The sequence below is a fragment of the Triturus cristatus genome, chromosome 8 (genome assembly GCF_964204655.1).
Source record: "Triturus cristatus chromosome 8, aTriCri1.1, whole genome shotgun sequence".
NCBI lineage: Eukaryota > Metazoa > Chordata > Amphibia > Caudata > Salamandridae > Triturus > Triturus cristatus.
The window spans coordinates 164126850-164141639 of record NC_140591.1 but is presented as its reverse complement, the minus strand read 5'-3'; the positions used below and the strand labels follow the sequence as shown (position 1 = coordinate 164141639).

Sequence of the window (14790 nt, the reverse complement as noted above, 5' to 3'; positions counted from 1 at the left end):
AATAGGACCCACATTTACGTGAAACCTGTATATGAAAAGAGGGCAGCCGGGTATAAGAGGATTGCACTGCCAGGACTAGTCACAAAAGTAACAGGATATTGCCCACCTCAGATGGTCAGCTGCCACATGCCACAAAGCTAATCAAAAGTTCAACAGGGTATGAGAGGCAATATATATACAAAGTAAAACATAAGTATGTACAGGAAACAAAAGAAGGAATTCCACGTTGTTGTATATGATCTGAAGGTGTCTTTTATTAGGTCTCGCCTAGCAGTGCAGCGCTTGCGCTGCTCGCTTTGCGAGGCATGCAGTATACACTATAGGTGAGGGAAGCCCTGCCCCCTCTCCCGCCCACTTTTTCATTGGCTTGTGGCTTTGGCCTTTCTAAATGCTGCCTTCTGATTGGTTTGTAGGCTGCTAGTCCCGCCTTAAGACAGCCATGTCTCCTTCCATGGCTATTGGCCCCTTTACTGCATATTTCCTGCACTACTTTGTGTCCGTACCACCCCTCCCGCTGTCCGTGCCTTCTCTCCCGCCCCTCCCACTCCCGTTGTTCGTGCCTTCTCTCCCGCCCCTCCCACTCCCGTTGTTCGTGCCTTAATCACGCCTACACTCCCGCACGCATTTCCACATCTGGCAAGCTGCCTTCATCTGATGCTGTTATTTATTTACTAATACTTAGTCATAATTAAAGGATGCAGCCCAGATACTTAAATGATGCAGCCCGAGGCTCGAACCCTGTTCTCCGGCTCCAGAGTCAGCAGCGTTACATGTTGAGCTAACTCCTCGCACCGTTGATTTGCTAAGTTTCAGATTATACATTTGCCCATCTCAACCGTGTTTTTCAAATTGTATCTGTTTGCCACTCCACGTGTATTTTTTAAAATTTGTCTCTAACCACACCCCCACCGAGATCGCTGTTTATTGTTTTATAATTAAATTATGCTGCCCATGCCGAGGCGCGAACCCTGTTCTCTACCTCCAAAGTCGGCAGCTTTTAAAGTAGCAGCCTCGCGAGAGCACCATCCACTTCGTTTTGTTAAAGAGGGGAAAGAGTTAGGCTGTTTTTACAGGCAGGTCGCCATGCCATTGGGCATCATTGTTATCCTGTGTCACCATGCCGTGTTTTCAGGTCGGGGAGTTGCTGCAAAGCAAGCGAGGGGCCTCATGGCGGTATGCGGGGTCAGATCTAGGGGGGGGGGGTGTTGCTCTTTTAAATTAATGTCTTCCCCACGTTTGCATTTTGTACACTCAGTACCATTAACATGTAGGTTTTGGGTAACTGCAGGGAGTGGTTGTTACGTTTGATTTTTTTCCATGGATCTAGGTGGCTACAGAGCCTTCCAGGCATTTGAAGGTGAGGTAAAATGTTTTCCAGGTCGTCTTGTGAGTTCGGTAGTATTCTGGGACGTGGAGAGGCGGATTAGCATTTTATGGTGCAGATTGGTGGGCCAATCGCACTCTTTGTGTCGCCGCCCCACGGATGGTTCGGACCAGCACATGACGCCTCTTCCCCCGGCCGCCGCGATCCCAGACCGAGGTAAGGCTTTTGGGGAGAGGATGTGGTCCGTTGGCTGCGCTGCCGACTTTGGTGCAGGAAACCAGGGTTCGAGCCTCGGGGTAGTGTCCATGTCCTGTGATTCTGGGCAAATCACTTCATCTCCCCGTGCCTGAATGTGTAATGTAAATAAGTTGCTATGTAAAGCGCTCCAATACCTTCGGGTCGAGTTCGCGCTATATAAATATGAAGAAAAAAAAAAGCTGGTGTCTATTTCGCACCACTGACTGGGCTGTTCCTGTAAATCGGGCTTTCATAGATGTGCAGGAGGAAAGGTGTCGTGGGCAGTTTAGGACACACCGGGCTCTGTTATGTGAGCGCTGGTTCGACATAACTGACTGGGCTGTTCCTGTAAATCGGGCTTTCATAGATGTGCAGGAGGAAAGGTGTCGTGGGCAGTTTAGGACACACCGGGCTCTGTTATGTGAGCGCTGGTTCGACATAGGAGTAAGTGGTGCCTTGCATCCTGTTTTCTCGGGCCTATTTGAGCCCCTTCCCCATTTGGCTTTGCCCTCGGGGAGCCAGCCAGGGGCTGTTTTCCTTGTTCTTGCCTCCGCAGAACTTAAGGCAAAAGGGGAGGTGAAGGTAGCGGGCAGTGGGCACCGGTTGTGTCCCGAGGAAGCACTGCGCAAGAAAAGATGCCTGGTGAAGGCAAGTGTGAACGGAGACCATGTACCAGTGGTGACGCAGGCAAGTGCTAAGTATGGACCTAAGAAGCAGATTGTAGGCATCTTGGGGGTGAGGTGGAGCAGTCGCTCTTGGTCGCAGCGGCAGAAAACGGGGGAAGACGTCCGACAGTCGCGAGACACCTGTGATTTAGTCATGAGTGGTCAGAGAGGCAGGGGGCAAACGCGGTTTGACAATGCAGTCACTGGTGGTTAAGTGGCAGAGAACTGGTGCTAGGGAGCAAAGCAGAGACTTCATAGTCAAAGGGGCAGGGGGGGCAACAGTTCTTGGCAGTCAGTGGCGTGGAGGAGACAGCAGTGTTTGTTTATAATCGCAAAGCAGGGCCCACGTTAAGAACCCTGTTTCCTGTGCCCCATTACCAGGCGCCTTGCTCAGGCTCACACAGGGAGTCTGTGGCAAAGCCGCGACAGTAGCTCAGTAATGTTCCTATGTTCTCTCCGTTGCACCGATCTTGTCTCTGCAAGGAGTTTATTAACGCAGCTTTGTTCGGCATGTTTATTTTCAGGGGACTGTGTTTGTTTGCACTGGGTATCTCCCTTTTCAGATCCCTTTGTTGTGCCAGCAACATCTAATTGCAAACAAACATACTTACACGAGCGATCCCTAAAAAACACTTTACATATGGAAATTTAGATAAAAAATACATGGTGCTAGCAAAGAGTGTTTAAGTTATCAAAGCGACCAGCACCAAACTCCAGATGAACAGTGTGTGCTAAACATGAAAACAACAATGCAAACTTTATTTTAAAATAGCCGATAGGAAATGGGCCAGAGAGGCCGTCCTGTGTTGGCTATTGTGGTGCACTTAGTGCACAAGCACTGGTGGGCACAGATGGCATTTAAGAGAGAAGCCGAAAACAACAAGTTTACTCAAACATCTATTTGGCGCTGAGCAAGACCAGTGATTTCCTTCCGCTTTCTAAGCATTTATCTATTCATCCATTTATTCACTCTTCCACCTAGCTATACTTTATCCCCTCCGTCTTTTCAAGCATCCACCCATCCATCCTTCCATTCATCCATCTTTTCACCCAACCATCCATCCACCATTCATTCCTAATCTGTCTTCCAACAATTTCAAATCCAGAAGCGTAAATTACACCCCCGTTCTACTGAGGTCAGTATATTGGGTACGAGTAACAACTTATTATTTACAGTGGCCCAAGGAGCCAAAATTGTCATAAAAAGCGCTATATAATAACAAATTATTGTCTTTAAACCGTGGATTAGCGATTACATTTTTAATGTCTCAGCCCTTCTAGTGCATCTGGTCTGTAATTTATTTAATTTGGCAGTATCAGAACTTTTAAGCAGAGGTGGTGTACTTTTACTAGTGCAATACTGATAGCTGATTGAAGTATCAGCAAAGATGCTCATATTTGAATGGGCGTGGAATGTTTATTCCTTGTAAACTTCAGCACCTGTTGATCTGTGATGGTGCTGTGTTCACAAGAGAGCTGACTGCAAGCTTCTCTCATGACAGATCAGTTGCAGCTCAGGTTGCAGCCATGCAAGCTTCTCCGACATACACAAAGCTGCCTGAGCCCACTGTGTTGTAACGAAGCATGCTACTCAATGTATTGTACCTGCTTTGTGTATGTCGGAGAAGCTTGCACGGCTGCTAACTAACCTGCAACTCATCCCTCACGAGAGAAGCATGCTGTATACATGTTGAAGAACAGTATATGTTTCAGCACCCAGGCTAAGGTGCTGCATAGCTAAATACATATAAGGTCCCAAAGGCGAGACCGTTTGCATTGCAAATGCTTGTTACAGATGCACTCGGTTTTCTCAATTAGACAGCCAGCGCGTTTCGCCCAGACAAGGGCTCCTTCAGGGCGATAGCTAATGTAGTAAATTGGACCACATTTGCTTCCACTTTGAGGTATAATTACTCTTTCATCAACTGTCCCGACGTGGACTTGATGATCATTCGGACCTGGTTTTACTAACATTGGCGAATTTACTACATTAGCTATCGTCTTGAAGAAGCCCTTGTCTGGGCGAAACGCGTCGGCTGTCTAATTGAGAAAACCAAGTGCATCTGTAATAAAAGACACCTTCAGATCATATACAACAATGTGGAATTCCTTCATTTGTTTCCTGCACATACTTATGTTTTACTTTGTATATATTTATTGCCTCTCATACCCTGTTGAATTTACGTGAGATCTATTGCGCTGGAAACAGGAGTGTGGGTGGGCGGGAAGGCATGAACGGGAGTGGAGAGAGGCGAGGGGGGGCCGAGAAGTCACGGACTGCGGGGGGGGGGGGGAGGGGAAGGGGGAGACAGGGAAGAAAATAGTGTTCGGAGTAAAGGGTCTATTAGCCATGGAAGGATACAAATGATGACATGGCAGTCATGAGGAGGGACTAACAAGCACAAAACCATTCGGAAGGCAGCATTTAGAACCTAAGCCAGTGAAGAAGATGGGTGGAGAGCAGGCGGAGCTTCCATGAAGCTTCCACACTATACTGAATACTGCATGCCTCGCCAAGCGAGCAGCGCATGTGCTGCAATGCTAGGCTCGACCTAAAAATGCCTTGTACATCTGATTGTTAGTTAGCCTGCACAACACACCCATTCATTCCAAATATCGAATAGCCATGGAGTCACAAAATCTCATTTTGGTAAAAGTTAAAAAATATTAGTGTATTACAAAATGTATTTTTGTGGTTGCATACTCCAAATCACTTTTCAGTTTTAAAAAATGTCAGTTGAAAAACATTGATACATCTCATATCAATTTGGTATTTGGAAGGGACACCTTCAACATACACCTTCCAAATACTGAGACATTATGGAGTCGCAAAATCTTTAGGAGCCAGTGAAAGTTTTAAATGGGACCACTATATTACAAAATGTATTTTTGCATTCCCACAATCTGAATTGGAGTGTTTAAAACAATAAAAAAGCCATATACATCTGGCTCCTAGTTAATTAGCCATGTCCAACACACTGCACAGAAAACATCAGCTTTGTACACTGGCCAATGTGCACATCTGACGCACATCAATTTAACGTTCATTAGAAAACTGCATTTCTTTTAAATCCCCATTCTGTTAATGTGGATAGCTATTGGCCTACCACTTATGCTTGACAACATGGAGAGACACTCAAAATAAAATCAATTTTCAGCATTTGTCTTTTTTTCAGCAATAAACACAGAGAGGTAGATATAGTTTTATGTCTCATAATAGATCTTCTTGTGTTTGCCTGTAGCCTGAGGCGCAGCCTCTTCACAATCCTTTTGATTGACTGACTTGTATCGTTCCACTGCTCACATTTAGGGAACTACTTTTTTCTTTTTCATTCAGCACCACACCAGAGTGCATGTGTTTTTTAGCTCTGTTTGTCATGTGCTGCTTCCTCTCTCAAATAATCCCACTCCGCTATGTTGCTCTTCACCCCTCCTAGCTTGATTGTAAAAGCACAGCAACAGGGGGCATTTTTGCTAGGGTATGGGTGAAGTGCATGCTTTAAGACCAGTTTTTGTTTTGGTTTAGTTCCTACTTTCCACATATTGCACAAAAGCACAAACATTGGCACACACAGGAGAAATCTTTCAGAATCTGCGTATGTGCTGCAGTGAGTTTTTATGCCTCAAAGAACTCTTTCACCACAAAGTCAAGAACATTTAATGACAGTTTGTCTTTCTCACAAAAGCAGAATTAATAAATTTTTACCATGTGCTTTTCCCCGCTCAACAAACACCTTCAAAAACCCTAATTTTAACAAAGCCACTAACTAACTAAAAGAAAGACTATCCAATCTGCAATTCGGAAGCCAAACTTACTCCTCAGAAGCCCGCAAACTCATCTGTGGAGTCACTCAAGGTTCATTGCTCAGCCCCACTCTCTTCAATACATACAATTATTTCTTTGACCGATGTCATCCGCACACAAGAAATCAACATCCATTCCTATACAGATGATACGCAACTCAATACTCTCCCTCTCAGACAAGACCCCAAACACAAGAAACAAGTTTACCGCCGACATGTCTGAAGTCGCTAACTGGATAAAAGCCTCCTGTCTCAAGTTCAATATGGACAGGCAAAAAATAGTGATCTTCAACATGAACATCTCACCATGGGACTCCAACTGGAGGCCAGACAAACTTAGACCCACACCCGGAACCCACACCAGGAACCTCGAAATAATCATCGACAACAAACTGGACATGACTGGCCACATCAACACTGTCACTGCATCCTGCTTCCCCATCCCGAAAATGCTGAGCAAGATCTTCAAATGGCTTCGAATCAACAAAAGAAAAACTGTCACTCACGCCGTAGTCACCAGCTAGTTGGACTATTTGAACACCCTGTAAGACTACAGACCATCCAGAACTCGGCAGCCAGACTCATCCTCAACCTTCCACACAGAACTACATTACACCACACTTCAGAGAACTACACTGGCTTCCAATCCACAAATGCACTCAATTCAAACTCCTCACACACACATTCAAGGCACTCCACAACTCAGGCCCCACCTACCTGAACAGTCACATCTCTTTCCACCAACTATCCAGACACCTTTACTCCGCAGGACTTCTACACGCCAACATCCCACGCATACAAAGAACCAGGTCAGGAGGATGAGTGTTCTCTTACATCACTACAAAAGCATGGAACAGCCTCCCTCTCCACATCAGAGCCTCCTCCTCTCTTCTTGAATTCTGCAAGAAGCTGAAGACCTGACTTTCCAATTAATCAACCTATCATAAGTAGAGCTAAGCACACCAACCTACTCAGCGCTAGGATGCCCTCGCGGGTGATGGTGCGCTTTACAAAAACACATAACATAACATCCGAGAGGTGTGGCTAACATCGATAAAGGTCTGGCCTAATGCGTGTGAAACAGAATCCTGGGCAATATAAATTCATAGTTTCTTACTGGATAAGGAATACCAGAAATCAACAGAAAACGACCTTTTCAATATTTTGGGGCCGATTCCGATGTCGGATGGACTCAGGTTAGTCCGACATCGGTCAGGAGCTGTAACCGACTGACCTGCTGTCGTCGGTTATGGCCCTGCAAGTACGATGCGACCGAAAAGGGTTCGGTCGCACTCGTATACTTCACAATGCAAGCATGCATTCCGAGCGGAATGCATGCTTGCATTGTGAAAAGCAGGGGTGCAGTTCATCCCTGCACCCTGTGGCCGGCACCCCAAGGTGCCTGCCACCAGGTGCAGGGATCCACAGAGGGGCACCATAGGTGCCCCCAGGCTGCCATTCGGCACCCTCGCACCCATGGGGCCCTACTGGGGGCCCCCGAAGACAGTTTCCGGAAAGACGGCACGAAAAGGCAGTGAAAAACTGCCATCATACTCCCTCAGTCATAAAGAGGCGGCCGGGAGAGTACTGAGGGATTTCCGGACGGCGGACGGGCTCTCTGAGCCTGTCGTCAGCCATCCGGAAATCCGAGTCGGATTCCTTTCCGACCGAGCCCATCGGAATGGCTCGGTCAGAAAGGAATCCGGCCGACACGTTCCGATTCGGTCGGAAGGACTCCAACCATCGTTCGGTGACCTTCCAGCCAAAATCGGAATCGGCCCCTTTATGTAGAAAAACTTTCACTAGGACATGAGCAATAAACTACCTGACAAGCCAGAGTGCATTTGCTGCTCCTTATCACTACCATTGGAGAGTCAGGTGTACAAAGGTACAAAGGAGATAATTTGAATATTCAGTAGGCATAAAATTGTATCTTAGGCCCTGGGACACCAAGGATAATGAACATTTAATATATAGACTTGGTGACAATCTTGGATTGGGAACAAATGTGACAAATGACCATGCGCCCCACCCCATGCAGCTAGAAGAAGACAATATGAAGTGAGAGCAGCAAATAACTCCTACTCAATTTCAAAGCTCCTGACTTCCCCATAAAGTGTTGGGGCATTGTAACTGAGGCAAACAGAAATGCAGGCTACCATCACTATCTTCGAGTAGCCATTTAAGATCCTGGCAATGCCACAGAAAGAGCATCTTTCTCACCAGAGAGCGGCGGAAAATGCACAAGGTGCCAGGACGCCTAACCCAATTCTGGGAAGCCTCAGCCGAGTTAAGAAGAATAGCACTGCCTGTGTTGTGGAGACTGGCACTGTCCATACTGCAGAGACCTTTACTGTCTAGGATGTGGAGATACTTCATCCAATGAGTGTGAGTTTATAGATGTGGGTGTCTGTCTCACTGTTAGTCTCAGGGGTGGATTACAGGATCGGTCTCTTCGGTGGCCAACTCTGCTGTCAAAACTCTAGGGGACCTTGCAACTTGTTCCTTCCTTCCTCTTGCTGCTGAAATACCCATGGTGTGTATGTGGTGTCGGTGTTCACACCTGCTGCTTTCAAGTCATCGCATGGACCTCCCATCACTGCTGCTGTGGTGCAGTCAATGTCCAGATCGGACTAGGAAGATGCTCGAATCTCTTCTATAAACCCGCCTCCCCCGGCCCCAGAGTACTCTCTTGATACAGCCTACCACTGCATAAATGTGTCTGTCCCTGCAGGGTTCACCGTCCTCCCCTTCCAACTGGGAAAGAGATGTCTTCCTGTGACAAAGACGTTTATTTGAAATGGGTTTCCAATATATCACCCCATCGTTCAGCAATCATCTTCACTATCTGTCTATGCCTCTTCTTGTGTCTCCCTCCTTATACCTCTCCTGTATCTGTGTATTTATGCCTCTGTGGTTGTGGCCCCACACATGGGAGCCTATACTAGACCACTTCCTTGGATGGGTCTCCATTGTGCCTGTCTGCTCCTTTTACAGACATGGTTTGACGAAGCAGAATACTGGGGGATTGGTCATAGTGTCCTCATGGGTTTCCAGGATGTGTGTGGTTGTTGGTTGGTGGTTGTTGGTTGGTGACGGTTATCACTGGCATGCGCGAGGGCCTGACGGGTTGGGAGGTTTGTGGAGGCATGAGAGGCACTCAGCTACTTGGCCGGGGTACTGGGGTCTTTGGGCCAAATGTACGAAAGCTTTTTGCATTTCTTAATGGGCCGAATCCCAATTTCTGCCTGTTAAGAAATGCAAAAAAGCCTTTTCATATACGTAAAGGCCCAAAATCAGTTACAATTTGCGATTTCTAGAAATCGCAAATTGACCGCAATTTAGGAAACGCAAATAGGGATTACCTATTTTCGATTACTAAAGCACATGTACAAAGCATTTCCTAAATGCAAAGTGGGCATTTGGGAAATGCAATTAACATTTCCGCAAAGTCTCAATGGTAACCATGTGCAAAATTTAAAAATACATTTAAAATGCATTGTTCAATGTGACATGAAGCGCACATATGCTCATAGGGCATCTGTGCACTTACATGAGGACTACGAAGTTCTGGGTGCCTCCAGCGGGGACTTAAGCCCAGAGGCATCCTTGGCTTTGGATTTCCTAAATTGTGATTTCCTACTTGGAAATCGCAATTTAGGAAATGAAAACCATTTCCTATATGTAGGAACCGCTATTAGGAAATCACAAATTTTGTACATACCATTTTGCATTTCCTAAATAGGGATTCCACTGAATCCCTATTTAGGAAGTGCAAAATAAGATCTTAGTACATCTGGTCCTTTATGAAGAGTTTGGAGGGGGATATGAGTGAGTTCCTTGTGCAGGGCCATGAGGCCTGAATATGAAGTCATAAAGACAAGGCACTGGTTGGTGGTGATGCAGGAAATCCTTGTAGTTTTCCGTTAAATTAATGGATGGGGAACAGCTTTTTAACTCCCGGGTTGGTGGATTTTAATATTGAAGTGTCACTGATTTTTTGGATAGTGGCATTTAGGGGTAAAAGATGGTCACTCAGCTGGCTAATAGTGGCTTTCTTGACTATTAATCCAACCAGGGGTTACATCCTCTCTTGTCTCCTATCTGGACCAATTAAATCTATCTGTACCCTCTTGGCGTCGAAAGATTACACATTTTCAGAAAACCAGAATGTCTTATTAATAGATACAAACTTAATATTCTTATTAGGAGGAAATAAAAAATGTAAAGAAATACCATCACTTTGTTACCAAAGAATCGCCAGACCACATTTAAAACTAGCACTTGTACCACCAACGCAAAGGACAAACAAAATTGAGGCCCAGAGTTACTAAGGGTTTGAGCCTGTAGTTGTGCGGCGCTAGGTGGCACTAAGCTTCATGAAGCATCATAAAGTGCTGCAAACAGTAGCAAGAGATTACCTTTCGTGTATAAAAGCAATTGACCCTCACGGTGCGCCCAAACCCCTTTGCATGCTCCTCCTGCCAATTTACACACTGGATGAATGTCTGGGGTGGGCCAGCAAAGAACCTTAGGTCTTGCTACAAATCCAGATTTACTAAAATAGTGTGGTCTGCCTTTACCCAAAATCCGAATTCTGAAGGAAAGAAGGTGCACTCAAGGGGTTAAGCGGTATATCTTGTGATATATCTACGTGCAACACGCGTGCTGTACCTTGAAGCACAAATCTTACTTGAGTGACCCTTGTGCTGGCGTCTACACCTCGGAATCTGTACGAGCGGGCTGACTTCAGTACAAATCCTAGACTAGACACTGCACAGTCTCCTTTGTGCCACAGCTCTAGCCTCTGCATGACGCAGAAGAGCTACAATCATCCAACGGCATCAGGGGCAGGGACTGTTAGTAAATCTGGCACTCTGCTATCTTCCGCCCTGGCGCACATCACAGCGCTTCAGTTTTCATGCGGCATTCTCTTTCGCAAAGGATAGTACATCTGGGCCTAAGTGTCCTTCCCCTGCTGACTTAGTCACCACCCCTTGATTTAAGAAAGTCATCCATGGACTTATTCATATTGATGTTAATGGTGTTGGTGTTGGTATCGGTCAAGTGAACATTCACAGGTACGAATTGAGACTGAAATCAAATAATTATTGAATCCGTTCTAATTCTACTAGGTCTATCGGCGGCCTATGATATTGTCCCACATGACCGGCTCCTGGAGAGGCTACGAGAACTTGGAATAGGCGTCTCTACGTTAGAAAGGCTGACCTCCTTCCTTGACAACAGATGCCAGGAAGTTTGGTACTCCTCCCTTTGCGGCCCCCATCCCTAGCCTGAAAATGGGGGTTCCTCAGGGCTCTGTATTGAGCCCCACTCTTTTCAACCTACATATGTCCCCTTTGGCCCATCTGGCAGAAGAGTGTGGGGCAAAAATAATTTCATATGCCGACGATACACAGCTTCTCTTCACCTGTGACAAGGGAGCGGACTTTGAGGGTGAGAAGATTAGAACTTGCCTCACCAAGGTGTTTACGTGGCTAAGGAGGAATCAACTGAAATGTAATCCAGAGTAATCTGAAATTATTTTCTTTGGATCCTCACCCTCAGAAGAGTGGAGACGCTGGTGGCCGGCAGATATGTCACCTCCCCTCTCTGCGCAAAATATTGTAAAAAATCTGGCCATTATGATGGAGTGCACTCTCTCGATGAGATCAAAAGTCCAGTCAGTTGTAGGCACCTTCTTCGGCCTCCTGCACATGCTGAGCCAAATTCTTTCCCTTCTACCAGTGGACTACAGGAAAAATGTGGTCCAGGCGTTGGTCACTTCTAGCCTTGATTATGTTAATGTCCGGTACCTGGGCCTCCCCGAAGGCCTTCTTAATCGCTTGCAGGTGGCCCAAAATGCAGCTGCTAGAATGGTACTTATGGTTAAGCCCAGGACTCATATATCCCCGCACCTCAAGACGCTACTCTGGCTACCAGTAAACAAGAGGGTCAAGTTTAAGTCCCTGGTGTTATTCTTCAAGGCTCTGCATGGTAGTGGCGCATGATATCTCAGAAGTAGAGTTTCCAAATATGCACCATTGAGAGCCTTGAGGTCAGCCTCAGTAGGCCGTGCCTCCGTCCCTAGAATACACTGTGCCAGGTCTGGAGGTAGTTCTTTTAGGTTTCTGGGAGCCCAATCCTGGAATCTTCTTCTGCTATCCATCAGAACTGTGACGGGTCTCGCCGATTTCAAGAAGCTGCTTAAAACCTGGTAGTCCGCAACTGACACTGAAGTTTTATGATACTGCTTAAACCGGGTTTTCTCTGCAGCTAGGGGCGTTATGCAGAATAGATGGGGACCATGAGTGCCGGGACACTCTGTTTGAGTAGCTGTGCGCTTTATAAATGATCTCATTCATTGACTTTTGACCTTGTAAAACCCGCTTAAATAAAACAAGAGCAGTAAACTTTATACTGAAAGGCTTTATGGGCCAACACTGTGTCACTCACTCACTCACTCACTCACTCACTCACTCACTCACTCACTCACTCACTCACTCACTCACTCACTCACTCACTCACTCACTCATTCACTCACTCACTCACTAATTCACTTACTCACTCACTCACTCACTCACTCACTCTTGCACTCACTCACTCTTGCACTCACTCGCTCTTGCACTCACTCACTCACTCTTGCACTCACTCACTCACTCTCTGGCTCACCCACTCACTCTCTCCCTGACTCACTTACGCACACTTTCACTCACTCTTACCATCCTCTTTGGTGCGCGTGAAGATCTGCTCACTCCTGACTCCATCGCCGGCATTGGTGTACGCCAGCACCTGGATACTGTAGTTTGTGTACTTCTCCAGCCCATCCAGCTCCAGGGAAGGTTGTGTTGTGGTCACATTCCGAATTTCTCCCAGTTCTGAATGAAAAAACAAAGAAGTCACTTTAGCCATGGAAGGCTCATGTAGTATGTCCTGCACTGGCCTGTTGCTTGCACATTTCTATCGTTTAGTCATTACCAAAAGCATACTTTTCTATAACCCCTAAGTATGCACTTAGTGAATGCTCTTTTATTGCTCAGTGATAACTGAATTCGTAACATTAAAGTTGAAAGCCGGTTTCATGTGTGTTGATATTTATTTTACACATTTTAGAGTCCCATTTCAGCTCCTGGTATTGTGACAGAAGAAAACAATGTCAAAGATTGTAGGTGTTACTGCCTTTTTTCAGAGCTTTAACAGCATTCAGATGCTGTGGTTCATTGCAGCAGTTAGCAGCTGAAGTTATGAGACTTTTCTGAAGGTGAGGGGAAAAATGAAAAAATTGGCAAAATGAAAATGTAACTAAAATGTCCCTGTCTAGTTAATGTCCCTGATTCGCACTTTCGAAGAACGTAGAGTGAAAACAAAACGACAATACAAGCACTTTAAGCATCCTGATTGTGTGAGCCAACCCTGCCATTCTATATAGAGTGTTAAACGGGTAGCTGACAACTTTAGGGGGACAATTATATCACATTGCAGGTTGACATCACATTTCTCATCCTATATGTCTGTCACTCTTCGTTCAGGCTCACGGGCCAACACATCTTCTGTGGTCCATAGCAGAGGATGAGACAGTCTCTCTATATAGAGTCAACATCTATTTTCACCAAATGCTAGGCACTCTCTGCCTCAAGCCCCACTGTGCAGCTCCTGAGTCTTACCTCCATCCAGGAGATTCGCCCAGTAGATCACCCTGAATCCTCTGAGATTCCCGTTAAGAGCTTCTTTGGAAGGCGTAGACCAGGATATGGAGATGGTCTCAGGTGATGTTGCGATTGCCTGAACATTCTCTGGAGGGCGACTGGGAACTGAAATGAGAAATCAAGGCGCAGATGTTTACTACTTACAACTGCTGATAGGAAAAGCAATGCCTTGTTTATATGGCTCGCCGCCATCTTGAACCACAGCATGAAGGAGGTCATATGCCCCTTTGACTATCATAGGTTGAGTTTATTTTACCTCCACCTTTTTCACTGAACGGGCACAAAGTAAATGATCACAGGATACACCTTTCAGCTTCTTTTTGTTTTCTCCTGTGGACATGAATGCAGATGCAGAGTTAAGCTAGTTCCTGCAATATTTAGGGGCATATTATCAAGACCAGCATTAAAAATTATCGCCGCTTTAGCGGCAGAAAACTGCCTCTAAATCGGCGATAATGGGCTTGATAATATGCCCTTGAGAATTCCCATAGAAGCCCATGTTCTGGTGTGAACATGGGCTTCTATTGGAATTCTCTGCGGCATATTATCAAGCCCATTATCGCCGCTTTAGAGGGAGTTTTCTGCCGCTAAACCAGCGATATTTTTAACGCCGTCCTTGATAATATGCCCCTTAGTTTTTCGTTTGGAGCAGTTATAATTGGTCTTAATATTTGTCTCCATTGTTAGAAAACATAGCATTGAATAAAACCCCTGCATAATTTGTTTTGGGATATCAAAACATTAACGTGGAACCTGTTTTGCCACTGGGATAAGCCATAAATGTATAGATTGACTCATCCTATACAGAAATATATATGCACATTCTCTGATAAAATGGGAGAAGCTTTTGCCAGAGCCCTGAAGAATACAAACCTAATGAGTATAACCAAAAAGGATCTGCATTTGGGGCAACAATAAATGCAATGGCGAGCTCCAAAGGTTTACACATGTGTAGCAAATATGTACATTGTTGATACTACTAAGACTGCCATTACTTACATTGTTTTAGGTCATGTATTTTTGTTGAAACTTTTTTTTTTAAGACTACATTTGT

The 14790-nt window shown here is 45.6% G+C and overlaps 1 protein-coding gene across 2 annotated transcripts in view; it reads right to left on the bottom strand.

Moving 5' to 3' along the window:
* The window catches only part of DSCAM (DS cell adhesion molecule), a 1046690-nt gene that overhangs the window by 243620 nt on the left and 788280 nt on the right, over nucleotides 1-14790 (bottom strand). For both annotated transcript variants that reach the window (XM_085621230.1, XM_085621231.1), the window contains exons 18-19: nucleotides 13695-13841; nucleotides 12753-12908 (exon numbers count right to left, since the gene is read on the bottom strand). In XM_085621230.1, the coding sequence (XP_085477356.1) occupies nucleotides 12753-12908; nucleotides 13695-13841 (303 nt within the window). The remainder of the gene's footprint in view (nucleotides 1-12752; nucleotides 12909-13694; nucleotides 13842-14790) is intronic.